The 18,739-nt window shown below is 40.5% G+C and overlaps 1 protein-coding gene across 1 annotated transcript in view; it reads right to left on the bottom strand.

The window, feature by feature from the left end:
• hecw1a (HECT, C2 and WW domain containing E3 ubiquitin protein ligase 1a) overlaps positions 1–17,094 on the bottom strand; it is a 71,873-nt gene extending 54,779 nt beyond the window's left edge. Inside the window, exons 1-3 of the mRNA XM_085361898.1 lie at positions 17,068–17,094; positions 13,186–13,507; positions 11,884–11,991 (exon numbers count right to left, since the gene is read on the bottom strand). Of these exons, the coding sequence (XP_085218024.1) occupies positions 11,884–11,991; positions 13,186–13,507; positions 17,068–17,094 (457 nt within the window). The remainder of the gene's footprint in view (positions 1–11,883; positions 11,992–13,185; positions 13,508–17,067) is intronic.
• Positions 17,095–18,739: the final 1,645 nt, after the last annotated feature.

Below are 18,739 nucleotides of genomic sequence, written 5' to 3'. Positions count from 1 at the left end.
TTCATGTCTCCTGTGTCTGCTTTTGGGTCCGTTTCATAAATACACCAGCGTTCCTCGCCATGACACTCCTGACATTAGAGACAGTTTTACTGATGACTTCTATTGATGTTAGGCCAATCAGAAATCCATCTTTGATTGAACCCCAAGTAACTTGGGTTCTTGTCACCTGAAACATGCATTCTGACAATTCTGAAACTGGGAAAAACTTACAAATGACTGCAATGTCTTACTTTCAGCCCATCTTTCTATACTGTAGTACCTATGTTAATGGCTAGTTAAAGCATGGTAGTTCTATGAAAGCTGAAATGTTGAAAAAAACATTCAGGTAATGAATGAACTAATGAACACACTGGAACAATTAGAATAATGTTATTCATTCTGAAGATGTCTGAGATCATTATTTCATCCCACTTCACACTGTCAAAATTAAATATTTAGGTATCATCCAGCAACACACTCAGACAGAAACTGGTTCACCCGAAAGACAAAACTCCTAAACTTAACTTAACTGTGGTGTATGCTGAGAGACCAAACAGCCACTTCACAAGCGCATGGCACAACATAGAAGAGCCACCTCCACAGGACAAGACTCAGCATCCATCTTCATCTTAAGGATAAAGGACACTCTTTCGAGGATGCCAATGTTCACATTTTGGACAGAGAGGACAGATGGTTTGAAAGAGGAGTGAAAGAAGCATCTATGTCCACTGTGAGCGACCATCTTTGAACAGAGGCGGGGGTTTACGACACCAACTCTCTGCCATCTATAATCCAGTTTTGAGATCCCTTCCCAGACACCTTAACGCCCACTCACATCCTGGGCCATCAGGAAATCACATGATAGGGTGGGGCCAGGTTTCACAATGAGCTCACCCGAAACCCTGGCTGATTGGGACCCACACCCGCTTTCACACCTTGGCTCATGTGATTAGGTAGAGGATCATCAGGGGGTCCTTTGTCCCTCTTTGGGGGGAAACCAAATCTGGGACTCTCCACCATTTGCCCCTTAGAACTGAAGAAGCTTCTCGGATGAGAGGTGAAACGTCTTCAAGCAACTCAAAGAAGTCCAGACGCTTTTCTTTCCAAGCTCCTTAGACTACGATGACCTGGATGACTGAGAACCTTCACAGACCTTTAGGTATCAATATTTCTCCCAGACTGTCACAGCTTGTTAACCCTAATTACACCCCTCTGGTAAAAATGCTATTCAATTCAAATCACTTTTACTTGTATCACATCAAAATCCCAACAACAGTGGCCTCAAGACAAATATCTGTGGCGTAAGAGTAGACTAGTAGTCAAGACCGCCAAGACCAAGACAATACCAAGACCAGAGGGTATCGAGACCAGGACAAAACCAAGACCAAGAAAGACCGAGTTAAGACCAAGACAAAGTCGAGACGAGACCAAGACAAAGACAAAAAAGTCTTTAAACTGCAGCCAGATGCTGCTTCGCTTACGGGTGTCAGGCATATTTATGTGTTTTTGCGACGCACTCGCACAGCCCTCCTCACCGCTGTCTACTGTCTCACTCACTCACTGAGAGGACAGACGCACGCTCCACTTGACTGTTGTGTCTCTCACCCTCTCTGTTTTTCACATAATGATATTATCCTATATCCTCGCATGTGATTGGACACAATATGGAGAATTGGAGCATAGCTGAGCCACTGTGTGAGAGCTGAGCAGCAAAAGGAAATTAAGTGAGGAGCGGCTCTCGCTCAATGGGAGTCGACTCTTCTGATTCACTACAAAGCACTCTCTAAGCACGGCTCTTAGAGCTGATGCTCTTGTGCATGACACGTTATCAAACGTTACATTGTGTGTCATGGATACTGTTGACTCCAAATCTCCCGACCACTATGTCGATCTGAGACAGCAAGACCGAAACAGCGAGACCAAGACAAGACCAAGACCAAAGTCCGTCGAGACCAAGAGAAGACCAAGACCATGTAAAAGTAGTCTCGAGACATCCAACTCTACTTAAGAGGCGGAACACGTCGTCTACCAGTCGAAGGTCGGTGCCCCCCCCCACCTCCTCTAGTATGCATGTCAAATTATCCTCGGGCAACATACTGAACACACTGTGTGACTGGGTGAATGAGGCTTATAGTAAAAAGTACTCTGAGTGCTCAGAGTAGGAACATATCAGTCCTTTTACCATAACAAATAACTGCGTACATACAGAAAACAATGAAAAACCGAAGACAAATTGATGATTGCATCCTTGCTTAAGAAAAACACTTCACAACATCCATCCAAGTGAAAAACACTCTCAAAGAGGTCGTTTTGTGTAGGTTCTCAGTAATCCAAGTCATGGTAGTCTTAAGCGCTTGAAAAGAAGGTGAATGCACTTCTGTGTGTTTTCTAAAGACATTTCAACTTTCATCCAAGCAGCTTCTTCAGGTCTAAAACCAAAAGAGTCCCAGGTATGTAAACCGTAGTGTGGGTTGTCCCTTAGGAGGTGGTCACTGACCCACATTCACAGCAAGAGTAAAAGATGGCCTCTTTCGCTCCTCTTGCAAACCGTCTGTCTTCTGTGAACACTGGCATCCTCGAAAGAGTGAGCCTTGTCTTTTACCTCGATAAGGGTTAGTCGAGCGTTTAGAACAAGGTTACACTCAAGAGCAAGAATGCCAGATTAGAAAATACCTAAAAGAGTAAGCAGCAACTCAAAGCTGTTTGCATTTAGCAGACGCTCTGCAGAGCGCTCAAAGGAGAAAAAGAAGCATTTAATATACATGGGTCTCTGATCAACAGCAAGCAGGGCAGATACTCTGACTTCCTAACTGTACTTTCTTACTTGAAAAGCTGGCGTTATTAGCAAAAACAAAATAACTGTACACAGCAGTTATAGCTGTGCTGTGATTCTGTTTATATTTATGTGTAAAATGATAACTCTGGGAAAAAGTTAAAAGCAACAAAAGGTCTCTTACTGTTCAGTCAAACTGTGCACAGCTGCTCTCTGTCACTCTGATAAGCCTTGCTGAAAATGAACACAACAGAGAGAGCGGGGGGCTTTTCCTATGTTAGGAAAGCAGCACTTTGTTGCAAAGTGTAAAGATACTGTCTACAGACTTTCTCCATCGCCATCCACTACACTGATATGAAAAGGCTAAACTCTAAAAGCTGGCAACACTGAACACCACAGTAATTAAATGTCTGAGTACAGCCCTAATATTAAATCAAAACATTCGTTTGTTTTGTCTTGGGTTTTTTATGTCTAAACTAAGCAGTTTTTATATGTTTTTATATGCCATTTTTCATATATGTTTATATGAAAAATGGCTAACAGGAAGATAAACTACTGGTTATATCAGCTAACATGTTGGCTGTAGCTTAAGGGGCAAAAGCTTGGCTAATGCTGTAGGAGTTAAAACCCTGGCATACAAAGAAATGTGTTAGTACCAGTATCTATCTATCTATCTATCTATCTATCTATCTATCTATCTATCTATCTATCTATCTATCTATCTATCTATCTATCTATCTATCTATCTATCTATCTACATGTAAACTATGTAGTTTGTATTCAATTAGCTGTTTTGGAGGCTTCTCCATGCTGACGAGAATACATTTCAGAGTAAGTTGAACAGATGTCTCAGAGATTAACGTAGCATCTTCAGTCATATGAAGGTGAAGTCACAGGAAAAATTGACTTCTACTTCCTGTGTAAATAGAGGTTAGTGGGAGTGGAAACACCTACATGACTTCATGGTGATATGGGTATTCTGTGTTATTTGTATCTCTCTTACTCCTACGCACAATTCCCACATTCCTAAACAGAGTCACTGTACGCCATTTATGAATGTCTGCCTGCGTTTGCTCTCTCGCTGTCATGCTCGCTCTGTCTCCATCTCTCCCTCACTCTGATGATGGGACTTGTGGCTGGTGTCTCTGTAATACCATTACAGTACTAAGTGCCTCACAGGCTCAGTGCACTCTGTCCTTTGTTCATTTAGACTTTATATTTCAAAAGACCTCAATCCAATATCTCCACATTATTTTAAAAACACAATCACAATGCAGTCCAATCGAATGGGCCAGGTTGGTTCATGGCCTTCTTCCTCGTTTGTTTGTTTTAGCCGGTGCTAAGATTGTCAAACGAAAAAAACAAATAAACAAGAACAACATGATATTATTCAATACTAAAAATCTATTCTGAATTATATATAGAAACTCATTTACAATAGTATCAATACCATTTCAATACCAACTGCACTATCTTTGTCTTCTCCAGCTGACAGTTGAAAACGGCAACGTTAATGTGCTACACTGAGCTACACTTTAGGAGGAATTTCAGAGGTCGGTAAATCTCTCCTTTCAAAAACAATGACGTATTAAACAGTTATTATAAATGTTAACCTGGCCAGCAAACGCATTAACATTAGCCATTCAACTATTAGGAACTACCCGATATTAGCCATCTGTTTTCATTAAGGTAGAGGCTAGCAGACTGTGGTTAGATGAATCATTATCCCTGGATGAATGGGTTTTGGATGGAGTGGATTATGGACCCATGGAGAACCAGGCTGGTTGCAGACTGTACAGCACAGCAGGTGAACTGAGTGTGGAGAACTAAACTGAGCAAGTAAAGAGTTAAATCCAGAGTGGGACAGGCAAAATTCAGTACTGGCGAGCAGAGCTGAGGATGTAAGCATTTGGAGACGGACGGAGCAGGGTGAATGATGGATGAGAGATGGATGAGAGGCTACAGTTAGATGTGCACAGGATGATTGTGGTGGGAAGTGGTTGGTGGCTCAGCTGCAGGGGAGGGGGTGGAGGAGAGGGTTTAGGGTGTGGTTTCAGGGGAGGCTGGTCATCACGATTGGAAAGCATCACTAATGTGCCGGGGCCAGAGAAGAAGCGAGGTGGTAGTAGTGAGAGGAAGGAGCTGCCAAGCACTGAGGAGCTGAAAAGCTGCCGGTGAAAGCACAACAGTACTGAAAAGCACACTGTAAATAAAGACTCGCCTCACACTGCCGAGTGCGGGTCATTCCTGCTACGATCATAAACGTTAACTTTTCTGTTAGAGCCAACAGTGAGGTCAGCTTTAAAATGCAGGCAGCGACCGGTGAGTGCATCTTTTTGTTAGCATAACTAATACCGCACTGTCCCATAATGCTCTTCTTCTACATTAGATTATTTAGATGTGTTAGGGTAGAGCAGCACAATAACTAGGCTTATTAGTAGTTTCTTGAATATATTTTAACTTCACAATCTGTAATCAAATGACCTAAACCATTTTCTAAAATGAATAATGATAATAATTTAATGTTAAATACTTATTTTGTATTTATTAGTTAGTTAACATATCAAGATATGACTTGTTACTTGTGCTGTTGCAGAATGGGGTCAAAATCTTCCCCATGGTACTGAAAATGGTATCGAGTATTTAGTGTCTTCCTTTGTATCTGTATTTACTTTAAAACTCGAGTATCGTGACAACAATAACCAGTGCTCCTATTTTGTTTGTGTTTCCTTTGTAATTAACTACATTTCATTATCATAAGGTGGAGTGGTAGCAACATTGGGTTTCTCTGAGCTATAAAATTAGGGACCAGTTATTCTCCTCAGCTAGATACCAGATGTTATATTTAAGCTTCGACTTCTCAAAAAATAAAAAATAAAAAGCTCTTCAGCACCTACATCATATAAATATATTATTAACTGTTCTTATTATTTCCAAAAACAGCTCAGGCACAAAATGATATATGGAGATAAGAATATAAAGCCATTTAAAACAGTATTGGTCCAAACTGACATAAACTACAGTACAGTGATACTGCCACTGATTTTCAGGTATACTGTGCTGTGAGGTATTATCACCACATTACTCAGCATTTATGCTGAAACTATGGATGAGCAAACAGGCTCAAAATTATATCACGATATTTCAAAGACATTTGTGATAATGATATTTATGAATGCAGAAAGAAAACACACACAACATTTTATTGGTGACTGCAGCTTGCAGGCAAACATACTGACGCGGTTCGAGGCTGGTAGCGGCTCTGGTTGAGCCATAGCTCAAGCTTGTAAAGTCAAGTTAAAACTGGCAGTTAACTTCCAATTCACACACAGTATAGCTGTCACTTGAGAACGCACCATGTCAGAAACAAAATAATTTTTCATCCTCAGAAAGCAGGGGATGAATATACAAAGTTATCACAGATTTCCAAGTGTCAAGGACTGGAGTGTGAAGTAAAAAAGGAATTCAAAGAAAGCCACACGGTAAAGAACAAGCCTGCCAGGGGTAGGAAACAAAAGATTTTAAAGACCCTGGATTTGGATTTCAGTACAGCAAACAAACATGATATTACTAAATATCATCAACAGGCTAAATGAACTTCTGTATCCTTAGATGAGTGAAATAAATTAGCAAACAAACCAACAAACTAAATGATTTTACTATTTGTATTTGTATTTTATTGTATTTATTTATTTATTGTCATTGTCAAGAACAATGAAATTGCGTTTGGGGCTTCCATACAACCCAAAAAAAAAAAGAAGAAAATAATAAATACCCCTTAAAACCCAAGTGTACATATTTAACCCAGTGTGACTCCAATGCAATAAGACAATCCTTAGCAATAATGTTCGTAGAAATTCAGACAAAGACCTGAGAAACATGACAAAATACAACAATGCAACCCATTCAATATTATTGTACTGTGAGATATGATATCAGATATGATAGTTATCTATTTAAGAAAGAGGGAGGGGCAGGAGGGGGAAGAGAATAAAGATATGATGCACCAATGCAGACCAGTTCATTGCTATTAAGAAGTTGGATATGGTTATTGTCCGTGAGAGGGGGGCAGAGAGTTCAGGAGCCTCACAGCCTGTGGATACAGGCTGTTGGCCAGTCTGGATGTTCTGGCCTGTATAGACCTGTACCTTCTCCCTGAGGGCAGCAGATGGAAAAGGTGGCGCGCAGGGTGATGTTGGTCCCGCAGGATACTGTGCACCCTCCTCAGACAGCGAGTGGGGAAGATATTACTGATCTCTGGCAGACTTGTTCCAATAATTCTGCCAGCTTCTTTCACCACCCGCTGGAGTGCTTGCTGATCGGCCTTGGTGCAGCTGGGGAACCACACTAGAAATCCATACGTCAGAACGCTGCTGATGGCACAGTTGTAGAAGTTACTATTGCCAAATCAAAGCAATCTGTTGGTAATAATGGTGCCACTCTGCATGGTTTGAATTATATATATCTAGACTCTAATTTGTCCATGTAAATGGTCTTCCTAACTCACTAAGGTTAATTATGGAGCTCCACAAGCTTCCATGCTAGGACCACTTCTATTTAGATTACACACTGTTTTTCAGGCTTCCCTTAGAGTTACGTATTATCTGCATAGCAATGAAAATGTGTGCTCTCCCTCAACACGACACATATTAAAACATTCCTGCAGTTTAACAGCAGAAATGTCTTAAAAGGTTAAAGGCCCGATGACTTCAGTGACACTGTGAGGGCTCCTGAAATCATTGTTGACTAGGACATGTTCTTCAGTGTTCACATTAATGCACAAATAGGAGACACACCAATTAGTTAAACTGCAGAAATGTCTTTAAGACGTAAAGGCCTGACCTCCCATTTTCTCCTTCTAAATTCAGATAAAACTCAGGTTATTCTACTTGGCCCTTAAATTCTCAGAAATATGGTATCGAACCAGATGCTTACTCTGGGTGGCATTACCTTGGCCTCCAGTAACACAGTGAGAAATCTTGGAGCCATTTTTGACCAGGCTATGTCCTTCAGTGCACATATTAAACAAATATATGGGACTGCTTTCTTGCATTGGCACAATAGCTCTAAAATTAGAAACATTCTGTCTCAGAATGATGGAGAAAAACTAGTTCATGCACTTATTACTTCTAGGCTTGACTACTCCAACTCATTATCATCAGGTTATCCTAACAACCCCTTGAAAGGTCCTTCAGCTGATCCAAATTGCTTAAAGGCCTCCTTTACCACCTTGTAAACACATCACTACTTTCCATCCACTGTTTCCTCTAATAATAATAATAATGCATTTTATTTGAGGGCGCCTTTCAGAAACCCAAGGTCACCTTACAAAAAACAAAATTAATAAAAGGAACAGTAGTCATAAAATACATAAAATAAGTTAAAATTACAAAACAGAGCTTGACAACAGATAAATTCAGCATTAAAGCAAATAAGCCAGTTTAAACAGATGTGTTTTGAGCTGTGTCTTAAATACGGAGAGGGAGTCAATATTTCTTAGTGCAGGAGGAAGAGAGTTCCAGAGCCGAGGAGCAGAGCGACTGAAAGCTCTGTTCCCCATAGTGATAAGGTGTGAGGACGGAACAGTAAGATGAATAGCAGATGATGATCTGAGAGGGCGGGAAACAGTGGTGATATGGAGCAGCTCACACAAATATGAAGGAGCAGATTTATGGACACACTTGTATGTAAGAAGTAAGATTTTAAAATTTATCCTGGCTTCTATGGGCAACCAGTGAAGCTGCTGAAGAACTGGGGTAATATGAGCTCTTAACGGAGTGCAAGTTATGACCCGAGCTGCAGAATTTTGAAGAAGTTGGAGTTTATGAAGGGACCTTTCAGGGAGACCAAATAGGAGGGAATTACAGTAATCAATACGGGACGTAATAAGACTATGGACAAGGATGGCAGCAGCATGGGGAGTAAGGAAGGGACGGAGTCGGTTAATATTATGTAAATGGAAGTAAGCAGACCGGGTTATGTAATTAATGTGAGACTGGAATGAAAGAGTATTATCAACTATGACACCCAAACTCTTAACCTGAGGGGAGGGAAGGGTGGGAGAACTTTCAATGTTAATGGAAAAGCTGTGGGATTTGGTTAAGATAGATGGTGTACCAACAAGTAAAACTTCAGTTTTATTACTGTTAAGTTTGAGAAAATTGGAGGAGAACCAGGATCTAATCTCAATAAGACAGTTTGAGAGGGAGGTAGGTGGGAGGGATGAATTGGGTTTAGAAAGGTAGAGCTGGGTGTCATCGGCATAACAGTGAAAATTTATATTGTATTTTCGGAATATATATATACCAAGAGGGAGCATATAAATAATAAATAAAAGAGGCCCTAATACTGAACCCTGGGGCACACCAGCAGAAACAGGATAGAGAGTTGAAGAATGGGATTTAAATTGGATAAACTGAGTGCGGTCTGAGAGATAGGAGGTAAACCAGGTAAGCGGGGTGTGACTAATACCAATGGAAGCTCACCGGTTCAGGAGAATATTGTGAGAAATGGTATCAAACGCCGCACTAAGATCAAGAAGGATGAGGATGGATAGGAGGCCAGAATCAGCTGCCATCAGAAGGTCATTGGTAATCCTTGACAGAGCAGTTTCTGTGCTATGATTGGGGCGGAAACCAGATTGAAATGGTTCATAGAGATTATGGTCATTGAGATGTAAATGAAGCTGGGTGGCGACAACTTTTTCAAGAATTTTTGAAATAAAGGGGAGATTTGATATAGGGCAAAGATTATCAAAGTTATTGGGGTCTGCACCAGGCTTTATGAGAGTTGGAATAACAGAAGCCTTTTTCAGTGCTTCAGGAACAAGTCCAGTGTTCAGGGAGGAATGAATAATATTGGTTATGAGAGGTGCTAAAGAGGGAAGACAGGCTTTAACTAACACAGTGGGGAGAGGGTCAAGTTGACAGGTGGATGACTTAGATTTTTTAATAAGATTAGATTCATCAGTTATGGAGGGAACAGTAAAGCTTGAAAATAACTGACAGGAAGACAGTGGGGGAACCAGGAAGTCCACTTCAGAGTCAGGAGCTCCTAAAGAGTTAAGTTGACAGTGAATGTCTGAGATTTTACAAGTGAAAAAAGAGATAAGAGAGTTGCAAAAATCAACAGAATACATGTGGGAGGGGAATGTGTCTGGAGGTTTTGTAATTTTACTGAACAATTTACTGAATAGAGGGACCTGGAGTTACCTTCATTAGAACTAATTAAACCAGAGTAGTAAGCAGATTTGGCTGAGGCAATGCAGTCCTTATAGAACAGAACATGATCATTGTGCATTTCTTTATGTACAGTAAGTCCGGTTTTCTTGAATAGACGTTCGAGTTGGCGTCCTTTAGCTTTAAGGTGACGCAATGAGACAGTTCGATGTTTAAGGGGAGCAAATATGTTAAGAAGGTTATGAAGGTTGACATTATAATGGCAAACGAGTTCATGAGGGGTTGAGGAGCAGTGGATAGATGGAAGGTCATGGACGGCAGATGAAAAAACAGCTGGGTTAATGTTACTAATCTTCCTAAAAGTGATATTACGAGAGATACAGGTTTTGGAAGCGCTTATGTTTGCATCAAAAGAAATAAACATATGATCAGACTGGGGAAACAATGTGGCTTTACAATGGGTGGGGGTAATGCCAGAACAACAGACCAAATCCAGGATATGACCATTAGAATGGGTAGGAAATTTTATGTACTGTAGAAGCCCAAAACTTTCCAGGCAGGAGGTAAAATCTCTGGAAAGAAAGAGGGATTTTATCATTGTCCATATGAATATTGAAGTCACCAGCAATGATCAGATTTGGAGAAAGTACAGTGAAATGAGTGAGAAGAGCAGAAAATTCATTTAAAAACTCCTTGTTTGGCTTAGGTGGCCGATAAACAGTACATATGATGGTGGGGGTAGATCCAGGGAGCTGCAGTGCAATGTATTCAAATGGATGGGAGGGAGGGGCAGAGACAGGGAGCACTTTCCAGTGCCTCCGGTGAATTATCGCGAGACCTCCGCCCCTCCCCGAGATGCGAGGTTGACAGGTGTAAACAAACTCAGATGGAGTGGAGTCATTGAGAGAAACAAAGTCATTGGGCTGTTGCCATGTTTCAGTCAAGCAAAGAAAGTCCAACTTACAATCACAGAGGAGATCATGGACGAGATGTCCCTTACCAGTGAGAGAGCGGAGGTTTAATAGACCAAACTTGATGCTGGAGTTACCATGCTGGACAGGAGGCTTAGTCGATCTAGCCAGGTGGGCCAGCACATTGTGGTCGACAGCCCGGTCAGTCTTGCGGGGAGGACAACGAGTTTTTCACCAGATGGACAATATTGAGTTAGTGTCACTGATATTGAACTTCCGCCGAAGCCCTCGGTGGATATACCTGTGGCGGGGCTGGAAGGCGATGTCCGGGTAGAAGTATAGAGCCACAGGTGGAGAGACAGCCAGGCAAAAATGGAGCCGCAAAAGATCCGTAGCAGAGTACTGGAGAAGAGCTGTCGCCGGGTGATGAATGATGGATAAAAAAACCCAGGTGAGCACGAGCCACACCAACACCCTGTGGAGCCGCATCTTAATCAGGGCCGAGCACTGAACACAAACGGAAGGACCGAACAACCAGCTGACAGCTGCAGCGCAAGCAATAGGAGCCCGCAAATGTTGCGAAAACAAGTCAAAACAGGGTTGCGCCTTAGATACTTGGTTCACATTGTCGTCAGCAACTGAAAAAAAATTATAATAAAAATAGTAATAGTAATAATAATAACCGGTGAGCAGCGGCAGCCAAGCGCGGCAGCGTTCACTCGACCGGAAGCCACATCTATGTTTTGCCTGTCATATGGAGCAGGTGGTAGAGTCGTGCTTGTTTGAGATATTTGTTTTCATTTGGGTCACAAGTCACCAGCTGCTAATATCATCTTGACTGTAGTTTAACACTAAAGTTTTACCTTTTTGACACGACTGACTGCGTATGTCCACAATTCCCCCCAAAAATCCAATATAACGTGAGTGACGTGGAATCGTTTGTTTTACTTTATATTGTGAGCTGTTTGGTGAAAGACATTCACATTTTCTTAGAGACAAAGTGTTCCCTATATTAACAAAAAAAACATTTTTTATTACTCACGTTCACTGAAGTGGGAGCTAGAATCAATTTTCCAGACTATTTGTCCTTTGTGAGATCCATTGATGCCTCGGTTCTTGTAGTCCAGAAAGTTCTCCGATAACGTCTCATCTGGAAAGAGAGATGAATGAGAGCTCAAACCATACTGCACGTCCAAGCTTCTGAATTTCTTTCTGTAATGTATTGGCAACAAAATAAAATGATAGCTGAAACTACTGGTATTCACTTATACAACTGGACAAGTGGAAATCCTTTGCTTTGAGATAAAGTAAACTCTGGTTTTACATATCAGGACATGATTATTTGGCCCTTAGCACATCTGAAAATTAAATAAGCGCTTTATGTATGAATGTACCAGTCTGTTGTATCGTTGTGGAGAAATGTTGGCCCACTATTGATTTTAAACAATGCTTAAGTAGTTTTAGGTTTCTGATCCTTCGCTTACGTACGGCTCTCCCGTGGTCTTGCTGCGTCATTTTAACAACACCACCATGTCCACCACGAACTCTTCTGTGTACCAGAAGGTTTCCCAAAGTGTTACTTTATTTAAGTTACAGCCCACTAAAGGTGGTTATACAAGATACTGAATCATAGGGTGTAAATAATTTTTCACTCACTGCTTCTGCATTTGGCTTAGTGTTTATTAAATAAATAATTTATGATATAATAATACAACAATTATTTCTTCTAACATAACAGCTCATGTGCTGTTGCTCATCTCGGGTTGTATTTACCTCATTTTAAGACCTGCCTGATATGTAAAACCTTGGAATTAACTGGGTGTACTTTGTTTTTAATGTGACTGTATGTTTGCAGATATTGCCTATCTAGAACAGACTACCTGATGCATGACATGCCTGCTTGAATGAAAATCTATATCACAGACTTCAGAGCTATCAGCTTTTTCAGAGAAGAGCACTGAAGTTACATTGTTGCTTTGTGTCTTAAAGCTTCATTAGCAAGCCTACATGTTACCATTAGTCAAACAATAACATAAATACATACAGAAAAGTAAGTAAGGTAAATGACTACAAGTGGTTTGTGCATGCTGTAATATCCAGTTTCTAACTAACCACTTGTGCTCTCTATTTACACACATCTTTGATTTATTTTCCACCTCTGGGACTTATGCTGCCATTTTTAAACAAAGACAAATGGCACTAAAATCATGACGTGATAACCATCACAGCAGAGGACAGCAAACCAGAGTAGCATACTGTACAAAAACAAATAAGATTTTTTTAACACTACTTTCAGAGTCAATATATTTAAAACTCTAAAATCTCAAAGCACGTGACATCTTACCAACTAAATACATCCCAATCCAGTCTCCAGCATCCACTTCTTCCTTGATGTCCCATGTGATCACCAGGTCTTCGGACTGGCCTATGATGTAGTGGGAAGAGCTGATGGTAAGAGTGGAACGTGCATCTGGAGAGACCAGATCAGTGTCGCTGGTGGAGCGTGACAGTCCCAACATAAAAGCATCCTGGTTCAGGCCATTGACAGCAAAGGACTCAGGGCCATAGCTGTGCCGAACCGCATCCTTACAGCGCTGGCGGGTCTGGCTGCTGCGAGTTGGGGATGCCATGGCCGCCAAGCCCAGGAACCGATTTTGGTACAAGTTCTGCAACGACATACACAGAAAGAAGCTTTTAGCAGAATCAAAGCTACAAAAACACGAAGTACCTACAGTGGTTGAAAATTTGTGGCCTCTTTAAAATGTAAAAGTGCATTTTCATATACAATATAACTTTATTTGACCGGCTTTTGTAAAAACAAAATAAAAAATAGAAATCTGTCAAAAACTTGTTTAAAACAATAAAGTGACTGAATTCACGTTTTTATACACATTTTGATCACTATGGTGGTCAGTGCTCTCTCTTATGCTGCAGCTTGGTGGACACCAAAACAAAAAATATCCTCAATATCAACTCGATCACACAGTTGCACAACAATGCAATGATGATGCGCTGATAACAGAAAACGGTCATGTATTTTAATGTTGTCTGATGACTGACGTCAAACACAGATCTTCTTCCAGCTAGAAGCAGAGCAGCTTGTGTTTGCTAACACAGCAATATTCTGTTAATCGTTTAGCAGATTGTTTTTTAACTGTGACCAACAGCTGAAATGCAAGCTACTAAATCAGTGTTAAATCAGCCTGCCAGTCATCCTGTGCCACTGTAGGGACGCACCACTGCCTCTGCTCTTCTAATTTGACACTTCCAATCGAAAAAACAATCGTGGAATTTACCTTCACCTTATTATTATGTGTGTATAGTCTGTGCTTTATCTCTTAGTTATAGTAAGTCTGTGTGCCGTAAGTTAATATGCTGATGTGTCAGCTTGTGGGTCCCATTTGAACACTGACAGTGAGCCAGTTAGATGATGACACAGTTTTTGTAATTCTGTCTCTGTACTGAAGCTCTTAACAGTTTTTAACAAAAGCATGGCATTCAATTCAATTCAATTCAATTTTATTTATATAGCGCAACAACAGTCACAATCACAACAACAGTCGCCTCAAGGCGCTTTATATTGTACAGCAGATCCTACAGTAATGGTAGGATCACAGTAGAAATTACAGCCATTCTGAGATATATAACCACATTTTCAGAGTCTCAACAGGAATTGGTCAACTGATGTACAAGCTGTTTCATGGTCAGGTCTATTAGGTCTCTGCCTATTATTCCTTGGCAGCCACACAAATAAAATATATGTAGGGCACTCTGAATGTTCAACTTGGATGTGTCAGGTTTTCACCGAGGCCATCAATATGCTGAAAAAATAAAAATAAACCTATCAGAGAGAAAGCAAAAACTGGCCAGTGCTTTCTTTCTGTTGTATCACTTACATCCAGCAACACCAAAAGGCCTGGAAGACTCAGAACAAAACTTATGTGGGCGATACCAGAATTCTTTTCTTGATTAAGAAAAATAACTTGATGTCCAAAGTGTACAATCAAGAGACAGAGAGGGTTACAAGAATGGCAAACCACTAGTTACCCTCGGCAACTGGAAGAGCCTGCAAAGTTCTACAAAAAATTAACTTGCGCCAGAATGATGGGAAGAAAACAGCATGGAGGAGGAAAGGCACAACTCGTGATCTTCAGCATACCATGACATCTATCAAACATGGTGGAGACATGGGCACACTCATCATTCTTTGTATTTACTTGGTTTATTTTTGTCTCATATTAGAATTTTTGGATGATCTGAAACATTTCAGTTTGACAGACTGTACATTCACTTGACTGTAGAGAGGTGGTGCTGAAGGTTCTATGATGTCTTTTATATTTGTGAAAGCCAAGGCCTATTAACTTTTTGTTAGTATGATTAACTACAACTTTGCCAGCATAAAAAGGATTTGTTTGACAGCACTCACTGTCAATACAACGGAAAAGTCCAAGGAGCTCAGTGAAGAGCTATGAACGAGGATTGCAGATTTACACAAGTTGTGAATGTCTCTTAGAGCCATTTCTAAGCAACTCCAGATTCCAAGATCATCAGTCCAAACAACTGTATGAGAGTACAAGTTATTTGGATGTGTCACCACTTTGCCAAAGTCTGCAAGAAGACCCTCAGATTAGTTAGGGTGTTCAGGAACAACTCAGGTCAACTGACATGAACTTAAAGCTGCTGCAACACTAGTCTCACTGTTGACAGTGAAGCCAGTTTTACATTATTATGGACAGAGGGTGCTGACCAAAATAACATGAAAACGTCTATCGTTTCATTTTACGCTATTGTTTGTGTCGTGGTGTCGCAAAATAAACTGTTTACGGCAATATTTTTTCATCGTTTTGATGGACACTGTAGTTGCCATATTAATTTTTTAAAGTTCTCTCTTTATCTTATATTTAAAACAGACAGGCGACTGTTTTCACGCGTTGCCGTTAGGAACAACGGCGGTAAACCCAGCCGCCGTCCTCTTCTTTATTTTCCACATAAACCTTTCACAATAAAGCTTAAGATCCTGTTGAGATTTTTCAAAATAAACTGAAATGATGACAAACAGAAGGACCGGTCAAAACAATACGAGGACCTTATTTCTAAACGAGGGGCTAGCATGGACATGGTTCTGAAAAGTCTGACACGGACCAGAAAACTGTACTATGCAAATTATGAAGGAAACCGGTCCCCACCCCAGACTCAAACACGACAAACCTCTTCTACCACCTACGCAAGGATCACGTGAAAGAGTAATCAAAGAGAGTTTAGGGAGGAGAAGCAAAAAAAGAGCTGTCAGGTGCTCAAAATCAACCTTAGACTCAAACATTAGAACAGGCCTTTCCCCACAGCACGCCGTGTAATAAATACGCACAAAGAAAATGGCCATTACAAACTTGTATCTAAAAATATGTGGTTTCATGCACTGGTGAAAACACTCGACTCGCAGTACAGGTAAAAGCCAGAAAAATAATTCATATGGACTCTACCAATTTGAAAAACTGCCTGTACCGGACTCCAAGTGAGACCACAGGATGCTTTGACACTGCTGACGTCAGCGGATACAGCCCAAGGTTCAAAAGATGACAACATTGTTGAGAAATTGGGGAATTGATTATTTAAAGTTCAGGAAAGAAGCAGAGCAGCATGCACTGACTAAAGTAACTGACCTTGATTACAACTCACTGCCCACTCTATCGACACAGTACTGTACTTCATGTGAACAAAGGTGTACCGTTTAAAGAATAAGCAGACCAAAATTAGGTGCCAGTTTTGTTTTTGTTCTCCTTTCTTTACATTTGAATGTTTCTACCCAATAACTGAAAACTGTTTGTTTGTATACAAAAAACTGATGCCGTGTAGAGGTAGTTTTTTTTCTTGTACTATGACTACTTTATTTCTTTGGAACTGACCAAAGTTTTAAGTTTTCAGTTTGTGAGTGTTGTTCTGTAGCACTTTAAGCTGTAAGTCGAGTCAGTTAAGGTTTTAGTTTATCATATATAGCTATGGTATTTATTTAAAATACAGTTGTGGAGTTTTTACAGTTTACAAATAAGATTTTTTTTTATCGTCCAACCAGTGTGTGTGTGTGTGTGTGTGTGTGTGTGTGTGTGTGTGTGTGTGTGTGTGTGTGTGTAAAATTTGCAGCAGCTTTCGTAAATGCACAACAGAAGCTGGGTGGAGGTACACATACAAAGAAGCTGGAGAGTGATTGCAGGAAGGAGGGGGCACTGACCTTGAAACTACAGAGCTGCATCAGCATAATGACCAGTCAACCCAAAGCAGACCAAAACCTGAGGGAAGTGGGAGGAGAACGGTGGGGTGTTACAAACCACAGAAACAAAAAGCAGAAGCAGTGAATGCAGAGGAGAAAGTGAAGTAGGGTGTTAGGGGGGGAAACATCATCATCATCTTTTCATACTTCATCTTTATCAGATAAAAATATGAATACTTCAAGAAAAGAAGCACAGATGGAGAAACAAGTGGAAACAGAGACATGGAGAACACACAAATATAGCACAGATAGAACAGACAAATAGACTCAACACAGTTACAACACATACAACAAAAATCACTTTTCATGTGCATCTGCAGATGTTCACATGGTCAGTGTTCCTGCAGGGGAGAAGCAACCCTACAAAAATTAACAAGAAGTCTCTGAATGTTGTTTTCTGTGAATTCATCACAACCTGAAAATATGAAACTTCAATAAAAAATAAATATCAGTAAAAGAATAGATAGGATGAAGACTAACTATTATGGGATGACTGGGCAGTAGCTGTGTCACTCTACGTAACCAAGGGTTAACGGACTAGCAAAAAAGTGCCACGGATCCTCGCTCTCCACACAGCCCCAGGCCTACTATCACTGTGTTATATAAGCAAACAGCCACCCTGGCTCATAAAATGTCCCGAGGCACTGAGGGAAACACACCATTAGTGTTACAATATACACAATAACTTGCAGTTTCAAGCAAAACGTAGCATTACTTCCACATGTGGGGCAACAGCGGAAAAAGTGTTGATTTGTAGAAGCAAAACACTAATATATGCTCATTTGTTCAGCCTTGAAGAGAGCATTTTCTGAGTTTTCTGAGATTCTGAGAAGTTCTGGACTATTTTGTTGTTTTTTCTACCTCTGCTATGGAAGTTACGATTTTGGTTTGGATTTTCCATAAATGTCTGTCTGTAAAGGTGAAAGCTCAGAAAGTTTAGAAAGAAAACATTGTAGAGGTGTAGATTGGGCTCAACAATCCATTAAAATGTAAACATAATTTCCTCTGGGATTAAAAAAGTATTCTGATTATGAAATTTGGCTTACATCTTAATGACCTTGAAGACTGTGGCCTACAACGTAAGATTAGCCTTACTCAGGGCAGATACACATGGAGACACAAAAAAAAAGGAAAGAAGAGAAATAACAATTTAACATAAACCAGTGACACACCCCTGATCACCCCTGGCAGGGCCTCCTTGGATGAGGGTGTCTAGTCATAATGGCCGAAACACCCGATGAATACTGACGATGTGTCCCAAATTTTAATAAGATAATCTAGATCACATCTCTAATCACTAAACCTAACCGAAAAATTGCAGATTAGCTTGGGTAAAAGACCGAAAGTTGAGGCACACAACGATGTGTCCCGTTGGTAAAGTTTCTGGGCTGCCTTTCCTCATAACAGCCATCCCTCAAGATTCTCTCCATTTAAAGCAATGCATTATCAGGGACTATAACATCTAGTCCTTTTACTGAATCATGTATTAGTTGAACATTGACAAAAAGTCTTGTAACCATTATTCTAACAAATGTTGTGTACAGCCAAAATATAGAAAGTAATGCATAAGGATTTAAAATATAATTCCATATTCCACCGCTAACATCTCCTCTAAGGTCACCAGATTGATCTG

This window comes from Diplotaxodon limnothrissa, linkage group LG9, assembly GCF_057381915.1.
Source record: "Diplotaxodon limnothrissa isolate DT_005_m linkage group LG9, D_limnothrissa_male_GT1.1, whole genome shotgun sequence".
Lineage (NCBI taxonomy): Eukaryota > Metazoa > Chordata > Actinopteri > Cichliformes > Cichlidae > Diplotaxodon > Diplotaxodon limnothrissa.
Note: the sequence above shows the minus strand (reverse complement) of the source record. Positions and strands in the feature narration are given on the sequence as shown.